This window comes from Centroberyx affinis, unplaced genomic scaffold (assembly GCF_046629955.1).
Source record: "Centroberyx affinis isolate AG114_WGS23_722 - 3 ecotype Tasmania unplaced genomic scaffold, CSIRO-AGI_Caff_v1 ptg005097l_1, whole genome shotgun sequence".
Taxonomy (NCBI): domain Eukaryota; kingdom Metazoa; phylum Chordata; class Actinopteri; order Beryciformes; family Berycidae; genus Centroberyx; species Centroberyx affinis.
The window spans coordinates 9764-21680 of NW_027282522.1; the positions used below are offsets into that span (position 1 = coordinate 9764).

An 11917-nucleotide genomic window follows, 5' to 3' on the forward strand; every position below is an offset into this window, starting at 1 on the left:
CAGTTGCCAACTCTATTTGTTTCAGCATTAGAGTTTAGAATTTACTTCTTGGCTGATATAAAAACAATAAAACAAGTAACACAGGAAATAGGCCAGACTGTAAAAGTCAAAAAGATCCTAACAAAGGATTTAAAATTAAAGTTTACGCTAGATACAGTACAATTATTAAGTTGTTGAACTTACTTGAACAGAAGAGACAGAAACAGGCATACTAAGAAACATTCTTTAATTTTTTTCCCTCTCCAAGGAAATATTTAGGGATTTTTACAGTTTTCCTCATACAAAAATGTATACGTATTCTTAACGTTTATACATTTTGCATTAGAACATACTATGACATCGTTGCAGGTTGACACAGTTACAAAAACATTAACACAAAGACAAAAGGTAAAGAAAAACATTTCCATACAAAATAAACACCATAAGCTCCTCTTATGAAGGGTCAAAAATGCCACCAATAATAAATATCATATTATCATTGATAAGCTTATATATTTGATAAAACTGGAGAAATTAACAGAACTCTTACACATTCTTTAAAAAGGAAAAAAAATGATTTGACTGCATTAAAATACTACATAACCCTGACATTGTAAACTACAGGACCAGTCAAGTGGTGTTTCAACTCTCACAAATTTATGAAATGGATTCACAGGCATACAAAGACTAGAGCAAATGTACAACTCCCTCACATGCACAAACTCGCATACAAATCACACTCACAAAATATAAGACTGAGTAGAGGTGACAGGGTAGTTAAAATTGGTGAGCGATCGCTGTGGTGGCAGATTCCAGTCTGAACACATAAGAGAATACAAACAATGTGAAAATGTATAGGATTCAATTTCTCAAATTCAGTGGTGCGTGTTGACCTAGAAGAGTTGCCTGCTCCTCTGTTACAAGCTAAGAAAATGGCAGCTGTCGTTATGGCTTGTGTTCTCTCTTTCAATAGTCCAGTCAAGTTGATTGGCTGGTAACCGTGGGAATGGTTTCCACAGTTGTTGAGTGAACGAATGAATTTGGGGCATGCACCAGTCCTACTGATGTACGACCCTAAAGGAGATCAAGTAGATAATGGGGGCAGTAGCCCAGTATGGGACAGGGCCTCGGTGGCCCTCTCCGCTCTTCACCTCTCGCTACCAGACTTCAGGGACATCAAACAGGGAAGCTGGAGATTCAGCTCCTACAAGAGAGTTTGAGATGTGTTAAGATGGGAACAAGCACCAAATTTCCATGACCTTGATATACAAGTGGATCACGCTAAATGGTACATTAATTCAGAACACCTAATGAGCCATCATACTGACAAACAAACACACCTTCAGGCTTTCTTTTCTTGTTCTTTCGACCTTTCCGTCCCTGGACAGTCGGGGCTTGTTGCCAGGTGACCGCTCCATCAGCATCATTGGCTGGATCCGTGCCCTCAGGACCTTCCTCTTCTTGGACTGGACTTAACCCTGCTGAATCTGATGTGGATCTGCAGGGCAGAGCAACCATATTATGTCACAGACAGCAAATGAGAACATGTAGGGCAACGATGAGAGTAAATGATCATTGTATGAACAATCAAGTTTGTGTATCTGCAATGTGCATTTAACTTACTGTGTCTTTAGCCATCCTTCTGATGTCTTGCTGTCAACAACTCCTGCATACATCTGTCCACTTGCATCTAGGAAGACCAATGACAAACTGGTGCATGAGAGCCTACAGTGATTAGACCTCACTGCATAATATATTACATTGGCCTACAATCACGTGTTCGTGCCAATTTTCAGCAAGCCAGCAAGTTGCAATGTCGGGGGGGGGGGGGGGGGGCAGATTTTTCTTTTAACATTTTTTCCCCAGTCCAGAAATATTTGAGTGGTCTCTGGCTGGAATCCCAGCTGGATCCCAGCTGGTGGTTTAGATGCCTGTACTGACTTATCAAACATGAAATCGCACATCACACCAATTACCCAGCCCTGGTTCACTTAGCAAATCTCCTCGGTTGTGGTTATTTATTATTCACACCACTGCTTGCCCTCTCCCTCAGGGTGCACTGCAGCTCCGCCAACTACTTTCCTGGGGGAAACCTTGTGTTATCCTGCATGCTACCACAGTACATGCATGCACCCACCATCGGTTTTGATCTTCTTGCTGCCGGTGCCATCTGAGTATGCGTAGTGATTCCAGCCATCTGTAATTACAGCCTCTCCGCTCCTGTGCTCTGATTGAATGGGACTGATGCTGCGCTTCCCCAAAGTCCTACAACATAACATAGGCCATACAAAAATCCACATCAATACACAAGAGAGAGTGGATACTGACAGAAACTCCAAGGCAAGAAGTAAACTCAGAATCAGTGTTGCAAATGTGTATACATCTGGTATCGCTGCGTAATTGTGCACCTGGTATAACCATATCCAGTAGCTCCAGTCGTAGAGGAGGTGTAGTGAGGTTTAACCCAGCCGTCCTCTCCCCAGGAGTGGGTAGTCTGGCCAAGCCTCTCCCTCTCCTGCTGCTTGCCCTGGATGTACTCTGCATACGTCTGGATCCTGTAGCTCTCCGCATAGCGACTGGTGTTCATAGCTGTGTGACAAGTGGAAGGAGTCGATTCAGCTGCATCAGCGTTTGTGCAGATGAATAAGTCTAGTCTGTGCTTGGCTATGGTGTGAGACTCACCTATCTGCACCTGGTCTGTCTGACTTAGGGAGACGAAGGCTGATGTGTCGTCTATCCATGAAACCTGGATATTACCTTGGTACATAAATCCAAGTAGAGGTAACAGAAGGAGAGAGTGAGTGATAAATTATTTGTCATACCCAAGTGTGTGCAAAATAAACATGCAAATTTATGTCTTACCAAAGGCACTGAAGAGCTGGTAGAGGTCACTGGTCTTCCATTCTTTTGGGAAAGTGACGTACAGAACATGGTCTCTTTTAGGTTGCACTGTAGAAGAGAAGGAAGGAAAAAACAGCAAAGAGGATATTCAATGGAAGTGAAGGAGAGGTAGAGAAATAATAATAATACATTTTATTTGTATAGCACCTTTCAAAAGAAAACAAACAATAAGTGCTTCACAACAGCAAAAATAAAAACAGAATCCAACAAAATGACAATAAAATAAAAGCATTATAAAAAGAACATAAAAGTAAGAATAAACTAAGATAAAGTATACGATAAGATATTAAAATAATAAAACAATAGAATTGATTAGACATACACAGCAATTAAGTAAAAGCGCATCTAAAAAAGTGCGTTTTTAAAAGAGATTTAAAAGAGGACAAAGATGTGGCTTGCCTGATCTCCTCCGGCAAATCATTCCAGAGCGACGGGGCCCTGATAGCAAAGGCCCGGTCGCCCCTGGTTTTCAATATAGATCTTGGAATGTCTAAAAAAGGGACCCACCGGAGGATCTCAGGCTACACTTAGGCTCATATGGGATTAAACATTCATTGATATACTCAGGGGCCAGTCCCATCCGGGCCTTAAAAGTGATAATTAAAATCTTAAAATTGATTCTAAAATGCACAGATAGTAAGTGTAATGAAGCTAAAATTGGAGTTATATGTACGCTTTTGTTAGAATTAGTGAGGAGTCTGGCAGGGGCATGGCAGTTTGATTAAAGTGTGGCAAAATTTGAAACCCTATATAGTCTATGGAAAATTCCTGACATGTAGGCATGCTGTACACCATATTTTACTCACAATCTGGTCCAGTGATGTTGAGGTAGGGAATATCTATAATCCTCATCAGGAAAAGCCTGGAGAGCAGAAAAGAGGAATATAAAAAAGGACAACTTGTCAAGACTTTTAGGAGCTGATAGTAAAACCAATGAAAATTAAGTGCGCTTCTTTTTTTTTTTTTTTTAACAATATGTTTATTGAAATTTCACAATTGAAAACATAGACAACACATCACATACATCCTTATAAGTGCATTTCTTACTTGTTGAAGAAAGGCTCAATTAGTTTAGAGCGAGCCGGGATGTGGGCTTTGGGTGGAGTCAAGAATGAGCCTGAAAAGACAGAATGTCGAGCAGATCAAGTTACACAATATCCATTTAAAGAACAGCATTCATTATCTGCAGACAGGAACAGAGTGAGTGTGAGTGTGAGTGTTACCCAGGTAGTTGGCCATGGAGATGAAACAGAGGCCAGTGATGTAGGCGTCGTACCCCGCCTCGTGGAGCTGCTCCTGGGCCGTGTCATAACTGGGGAACCCTTCTGCCGTCTCTGAGGGGAACAGAAGAGAGGAGAAAAGGAGTGTGAGTGGGATTGTGTAGCATGAGAATAGTTCAGGCAACACTTGTGTCTTGTGTATTTTCCTCACCAACTTTAGGTGACTTGAAGGGGCCGTCCTTCAGCTGTTTCTCCAGCTCTGCCAGAGAGGTGTTGGTGATCAGCTCCTAGAATGTCAATCAACAATAAGTAAACAATATATAACTCTTGCCAATGTGTCCCATTTGTTCATTCACTCAGAGATGTGTACTCTTGAATGAAATCAATTTCTGATTCAGTGCATGTGTATATTGACCAAAAAAAACAATGCACCGTGCAATAATAAAGCCCTATTTCAGAGGTCAGGATTGTCAGACAGCATATTGATCACTAAAATAAAACAGTCAATTACAAATCACTCAAGTCCAAATCTACAGTTTTCCCATTGCTTCACTAATAATCACACTATTGCAGATGTTTGGCCTAACATTAGCGAGTGTCATATGGTTTTGTTGTGTGTTTTTCCAGGTCCGTCATAAGACAGATCGACTCTGCTTTTGTTGTGATGGATGAAACCTTTGGTTTAAAACAAATAAAAATTCTCTTCATGATTTGAAATGGTTTTAGATTCTTCAGTGCTGACTGATGGCAAATCATAATCTAACAAAGAGGATGGAAACGGAGCTGCCAATATAGCTTACTGCATTACCTAGTGTAGTATATTATATATGTGTATCCAGTTGATACAGCACAAAGACACATTCTAGACACATTAACAACATTAATATCAACAGGCAACATATTTCAACAGACATTAATTACTGTGTGTGGAGCAGTTTTCTGACCAAAATATTGCTGCCACTAAATAATCTGTTGGTGCCATCAACTAAAAATGCGGTGGCCCAGTTGGTCAGGAGCCCTGAAATGGGATCATTTACCTTAAAAGGCTGAGTGGAGGCCATCAACTTTGTGTCCAGAAGTCTGAGAGGAAAAGAATACAAGGGCTTAGAAGAATGGATTGAATAAGAAAAGGAATGGACAGCAGAGAAAAAGAAACCAAGAAACAGTTTTTGCATAAGATAAAGATTGTTACCTTGGGAAGACACACATTGTGACCTCTTTGAAGTCTTGAAGATCCTAGAGATAAAAACATACAAAAACAGAAAAAATGAAAATGCATGAATTAGACTGAAACTTTGAAACTGGGTTCAAACATTTGAAATCTCCATCTATTGTCTGTACCTCTGGCAGGGGGCAGTAGAACTGGTGGATGGTGTGCATGACATCCAGCAGCATGTTGTGGCCAACCACAAGTTTAGCCTGTGTGTTGGTGAAACAGGAATGGGGTTGAAGTCACATTTACCAAAGCCCATAGTATTACAAAACAAGCAGAACACCCTGGATTGGCAACAGAAAGATATCACAGTAGTGAAGAAATGTCCAAGATTGAATGCAGTGCAACACTATCAGTTGATACCTTGATGTTTTGAGCATTAGAGCTCAGGTAAGCCATTTGCCATTTCACAATGGCAGTTTATCAATTAGAACTTCCCCGATTATATTTTTTTGTAATTTCTTTCACTACTGATAAAAATGTCAAGGCTTATTTTCCTAGTGGAAAATAGAGCAGCAAAGAAAGTTGAGGTTGACTCACAGATTTAGAGATGGCATGGATGACCCTGGAGAACCCTACAGCATCGTTTAGCTCCTCCTATTGGGGGTGGGTTACAAAAATGTGGATTGTCAGAACAAAATGCATTCTTAAGCTCCTTAGTAAAAATGACACACACACACACACACACACACACACACACACACACACACACACACACACACACACACACACAACACACACACACACACACACACACACACACACACACACACACACACACACACACACACACACACACACACACACACACACACACACACACACACACACACACACACACACACACACACACACACACACACACACACACACACACACACACACACACACACACACACACACACACACACACACACACAAAAATGTCTTCATTTTCTTGCATCTAATAGACCTGTTGGATGAATAGGACAATGGCAACTCAGACATTTGGACTGGATATCTGCCCAAACTCACCTGCTCCCTCTCCAGTTTCTTCTGCTCTCTCCTCTTCCTCTCCTCCTCATCTACTTTACTGATCTGGATATATCGCTCCTTCTGCACAGAGAATTAACATCCATATTCTGCTAAGGAACAAAGTTAAAGGAAATATTGGCTAAAATAAAGCATACTCTTACCTTTTCCGTTTCCATGGTTTCCACATGAAGCCCCTTGGGAAACCTGTGGCAGCAGGACAAACATTAACCTTCTACAAACCAACATGAGGACAATGACAATAGCAATAATAATGTTTAGTGACACTCACTTCCAGTTCAGTGTCTGGTATATCAGCTTTCTCTGAAACCTGGAATAGAAGTATGAATATGAGTAGAGATACAAATATGAAATGCATGTGGTAAATAGTAAAAATGTTATGTAGGTAAGGCCTTTGAGAGGAGGCACTACGCTTGATTACCCAGTACATGGCTCCAATTCCACAGTCTTCTCAGAGTTGGAGAACAGGGCCTCCACCTTTTCTCTGTCGAGGGAAAATAGAGCAGAACTGATCAAAACAGAGGGACAGACACTTAAACAAAAAAGTGCATGTGAGATGTGAACGTGAAAATGTGAGGTTTGGGATTAGCCAATCTAAATATTTAACCTGGGAAATTCCATCGTATTTTGCGTTGCAGGGTGAAGGTTAAACCAATATGCAATCATCTCTTTGCTTAGAGGGTAGTGGTACATGGCAAGAGACTTTCCACTTCAATTAGGATTTGATTATCATAAAAAACAAACAAACATCATTATCTGCTCGCCCCCATGTCAGTCGAAATTCCACTGAAGTTCATAGGATCACCAAGCACACAGTTTAGCCCCCATAGTTCCATCTCAGCCTTCTCCCAAACTATTGAAGTTAACAAAATTTTATGTAAGCCGTTAGGAATGTTAGGTGTACCAAAGGAAATTACTGTGATACACTAGGAAGTGTCCTTTCTACCCATTGAACTTCTGTGGCCCAGCCCCATCAATTAATTGAGATAGTGACAAAGTTCCTACATCTTTACTGACCCGTACAGAGATGAAGTGAACTTTCCTCTCACCACTTAAGGGTCTATTACCACCGGAATATTGCTGGCAACACGATAAGTAGATGGATGCCCCTTATTGTTCTGGATCATTGATTATCTTAGCAGCAGGCCACAGTTTGTGCGCCTCCAGAGACCATGTGTCCAGTGTGGCAGTGAGCAACACAGGGGCTCCCCAGTGTGCTGTACTGTTCCCTCTCTTGTTCACCCTCTGCACCTCAGACTGCAGATACGGGAGGAGTACGGGGGCCCCGGGTGAGAATCTTGTGTGGTACCAGCAGAATCACAGACTAAATGTCAGTAAGATAAAGGAGCTGGTGGACTTCTGTCGTGCCAAGGAGGCTCTATCTTCCGTCTCCATTAAGGGAGTGAATGTGGAAATAGTGCAGCACTACGCATGCCAAGTACCTCGAAGTCTCGCTTGGCCAGACCTTTCTCCACAGTGCTGTGCCAGCGCAGGTGAAAGGTCTGGCAGAACCCATTATCATTGTGTGATACGGGGGAAAAAAAACACTGGGTCGTTTGTATTTTGTGAAAACGGATAAACAACTGCCAAAAAAAAAAAATACCTCCATGAGAGAAAGTTATAGATGTATGTTGTCTGTGTCCGAGAGTTTAAAAGATAAAAACACAACAAACACTATTTGATAATTGGTGTCTCTAAATTAAAGCCTGACTACACTTTGGCTCTAGAAGAGCTACCTGGACCAATAAGACCAACATTGTTTTTCTAGCCATATGTGGCTCTTGTAGAACGTTGTTATCCCGGTATCACAGAAGCTTTTTGTTGTTAACAACAAACGGGGATGAAAAGCGCAGCACACAGGAAGCGGAAAAGGAGGAGCATTCTGTCCGAAACTACTGAAGGCCTTAACCCAACGGCCAACGTCCTGTTCACCAGACTAAGCCTATGTGGACCACCAGCTGGAATGGACCATCGGAGTCCCTCTACAAAAAAGGGACAAAGCAGGCTATTCTCCCTGTACTGCATGAGACGCACCTTCAGCAACTGGCACACACCTCCTCCACGACCCAAGGAGTCTCATGTCATGTTAAAGAAAACTTCAATGCATCTTTGGACTACAGAGGAGTGCAACCATCAAACACTTGTCATGTCAGAACGTGGCAGAAATAAATAATCCATTTGCAACACTTACACCACTCTGTTGATGAAGTCTTTATGTTCTTCGGGTACATGTGCAGACCCTTTAGAGGAGGATGGGGAGATGTAGGATGGTGTCCCTGCTCCATTAGCCTGTTGGTTCCTCCTTTCCTCTGTCTGCTCCCTCAGCTGTGCTTCCTCGTCCTGATTTAGGTATGGGATTCCTTTGGAAACCAGAGGGAAAGGAAAATTCAAACCACACTGCAATAGTCAACTGAGCTTCTACGAAGGACTATTTCCACAAAGGAGGGTTTGAGTAAAGTGCAGGTGGTCTAGAACCAACTAGTCCAGTACAGGACCCTGTTCACAGTTTGACAGTTTTCCTTGCCCAACACAAGAACAAATGGCACATGTCAAATGTGCAGCTTCACTGTGATTCAGCGTTCTACTCACCATGACAGAATACCTTGTTGAAGTCAAACCCCTGACTGGCCAGGAAGTCAATACTGGAACTCTGAAATGACAAGGATGACCCATCACTTTCAAGACTCTTCTCAGACAACAATCAAATTGTCTTTTCACAGCTGTCACAGCAATTACAGCAACCATCATTCTCAAACCATCTTATAATTTTCCTCTGTTACTTAGACAGAAGCAATCCAGTGACATGGAGGGGCCACAGACTTACTTGACAGATGAACTTGATGTCAGGGGAAGTCCTGTTGAACGGTTTGGGGAATATATAAAAATTGAAGGACTTCATGATGTACCTGCAGAGACGGGATTACAAGAAACAGAAAATGAAGGTATTAGTTGCTTGGCAGCTTATTACTATAATGTGTGCTTGCATGCACACATTATGCTTTTATGCAACACATAAATGGATGAAATGGATGTTGGAACACCAATATTATAAGTCTACTTTTAACATTTTTTTGCATATGCTAAAATATACTAAATTGATTCATTGCAATTTTTATTTACCTATATATAAGTAAAATAATGGTTAAACACGCATTGATCCATTTTAAAGTAAAGTTTGAGTGAATGATACAAGGGAATGTGTTTAACATAAACACTAAAGTCGGCAGACAGCAGATACCAGTACTTGTGATTTGTCCACAAATGTCAATCTCTGATACAAAAAACACTGTATTTGTGGAGCCTAACACACTCACACTCATACACTTGTCTATCCTCATAAGTACCATTGACCAGAATCAATACATTAATTCCCTATCCCCTAACCTCAAGTCCTAACCCTAAAATAGCATCCTGAAGTGAGGACCGGCAGGAATGCCCTCACTCTGAAGGTTTAAAACTCAAATTGCTTCTCACAAAGATAGAAGTACAGGACCACACAGAGGTTTCATCCCCACTCACTTTGACGCTGTCTGGTCATACTTGAATGTGCATAATCCAAACTGGAACAGCAGAAAGTCCATGGAATGCTGCCGGAGAGAGAGAAGAGTGAAACAGACACACAGCAACACGGACAGGTGCAAACTGGTGGAGAACTGAGGAGGGAGAAAGGGATGCATTCAATGTGTGCAGGCGCACAATAAATAGAGCTAACCTTTTTTAGCTTCGTGTATCGTTCCTCCGGTGTATCCAGGCCATTGGTTAGTGCACTGACATTAGGACCATCGCTTATCCCTGCATTTACAAATTGCACATCAGTTAAGCGTAAATAACCGTGGCTTTCATCGCTTCCTTATTACAAATTCAGGCGCTGAACTCTGATAACATTACCTGAAAATTCTCCATCGATGGCAAGGAAATCGGCCTCCTCTATCGCGCTGTACACAGTGTTTAAACAATCTTTATAGTCTGTAAAGAGAAAAGTGCATTATCAGAAGCGTGATGAGACAAGCATGCTGGCCAGTGAAGGAACGTTAGCAATCCCAGCCGTAGTTCCCTAGTTACGTTAACGTTGCTGCTAGCTAGCTAGAAGCACATACACTAACGTTATCTGACATGAATGGGGAGATTTTGGCCGTTTTAAGTCTATATTGTGTCGCTGCTGCATTGCACATTTTCCACAAAGTGCATAGCAAACTAAAAAATGTCTTGTGTAAAATCTAGCTACTTACTTTTCCGTGTCACCTCCATCCCTGCACAATGACTGAATACAACTGACAGCTAACGCTAGCTAGCCTATTTCAATTGGCTTTTAACCCTTTTACAAACACTTCCGGTGCTGTAGCGTGCGCCTCTGACGTTACCGCACATGTGCTGCATTCAGGGTCTACGGAGAAAATAGCTGAAACTGGCTTCATGATTTAATGCCCCTCACTCCCATAATCACAGTAATAATCATTGTTTTAGCTGTAGAGTCCATCTTCGCATGCCGTATCTCATAATCTTGCTTCGTCAGAAACCCCCCCCAAAACAAAACAACAAAATTTGGTTAAAATTGGGATTTACTATTTTCAATTAGGAGCTCCATCAAAAGCAGCAAATCCCATAAATCATCTATGATCTACTTTTCCTTAGACAGATGACATTAAGTGTTCATTTTGTCAAAAAGTAATCACCAACGGTCATATTTTACACCAGTGTTTCCCAACCATGTGCAGACTTTGTTGTGGCTTGTTCAAAAATACATTTTTGAAATAATAATGGTTGGCAACAGAAATTGTCTCAGAGTTGGTGTGGGAGCTTGAGAAGTAACAACTAGATAGTTTAGCTGACCTCCATGCACAGTGTTGTCTCTGGAACAAACACCTTGATAGGGAGTGGTCTCCCTCCTTCTCAGGAGTAGTTCAGAGTGAGAGGCACTGCTGCGTGTGTGGGCAATACTCACAACTTCCCAGCTGGCTGCTGCGCAGTTGGATTTTCTCCCAGTGGAAGAGAGAGTTACCTCAGTGTGACAAGTTGTGGAGATGAAAAATCTGACTGTTGGTTGCATGTATGCGCCTTACAGCAGTGGGGAATATCTCACATTGGCAATGACTGGGAAAAATGGAGGGGATTGGGAGGAATGGCCTTCCTGATCTGAACCCAAGCAGTGCATTGTTTTTGGACTTATGTGCTAACCATGGAGTGTCCACAACAAACACCATGTTTGAACATGAGGAGGCCTTTAGGTGTACTTACCAGAGCACCTTGGGCCGAAGGTTGATGATCGACTACACAGTTTTTTCATCAGACCTGAGGCCGCATGTTCTGGACACTTGGGTGAAGAGATGGGCTGAGCTGCTGACGGATCACCATCTGGTGGTGAATTGGATCAGATAGTAGGGGAGGCTGAAATCAGACCTGTAAACCCAAACTCTGTTCGGGATGATTTCAAAAGCCTGGGTGTGGGAAGAGTTTGGAAAGGCTGTGGAGAGCAACTTTCAGGCAGCCTCAAAGACACTCTGGGAAACCGAAGGCAGGACATTACTGTTCTCAGGAGGTGCAGAGTAACGCTGAGCTTGACCGGTGATATTGT

The 11917-nt window shown here is 42.0% G+C and overlaps 1 protein-coding gene across 3 annotated transcripts; it reads right to left on the minus strand.

Moving 5' to 3' along the window:
* Positions 1 to 248: 248 nt before the first annotated feature.
* parn (poly(A)-specific ribonuclease (deadenylation nuclease)) lies at positions 249 to 10660 on the minus strand. Of its 3 annotated transcripts, none has more exons than XM_071546041.1 (26): positions 10575 to 10660; positions 10234 to 10311; positions 10058 to 10137; positions 9865 to 9932; positions 9170 to 9251; positions 8935 to 8995; positions 8537 to 8705; positions 6767 to 6829; positions 6617 to 6655; positions 6489 to 6531; positions 6328 to 6405; positions 5854 to 5910; positions 5442 to 5519; positions 5293 to 5336; positions 5138 to 5180; positions 4312 to 4387; positions 4104 to 4214; positions 3928 to 3997; positions 3687 to 3742; positions 2842 to 2928; positions 2662 to 2736; positions 2388 to 2568; positions 2117 to 2244; positions 1603 to 1669; positions 1320 to 1477; positions 249 to 1183 (listed from the first exon to the last, which is right to left on the minus strand). In XM_071546041.1, the coding sequence occupies exons 1-26, from the start codon at positions 10591 to 10593 to the stop codon at positions 1137 to 1139; spliced, it is 2058 nt and encodes a 685-aa protein (XP_071402142.1). In that variant the 5' UTR covers positions 10594 to 10660; the 3' UTR covers positions 249 to 1136. The 3 variants fall into 3 exon arrangements, with proteins under 3 accessions (XP_071402142.1, XP_071402141.1, XP_071402143.1); XM_071546040.1 differs by having other exon boundaries at positions 6328 to 6408; XM_071546042.1 differs by having other exon boundaries at positions 1603 to 1655; positions 2103 to 2244; positions 6328 to 6408.
* Positions 10661 to 11917: the final 1257 nt, after the last annotated feature.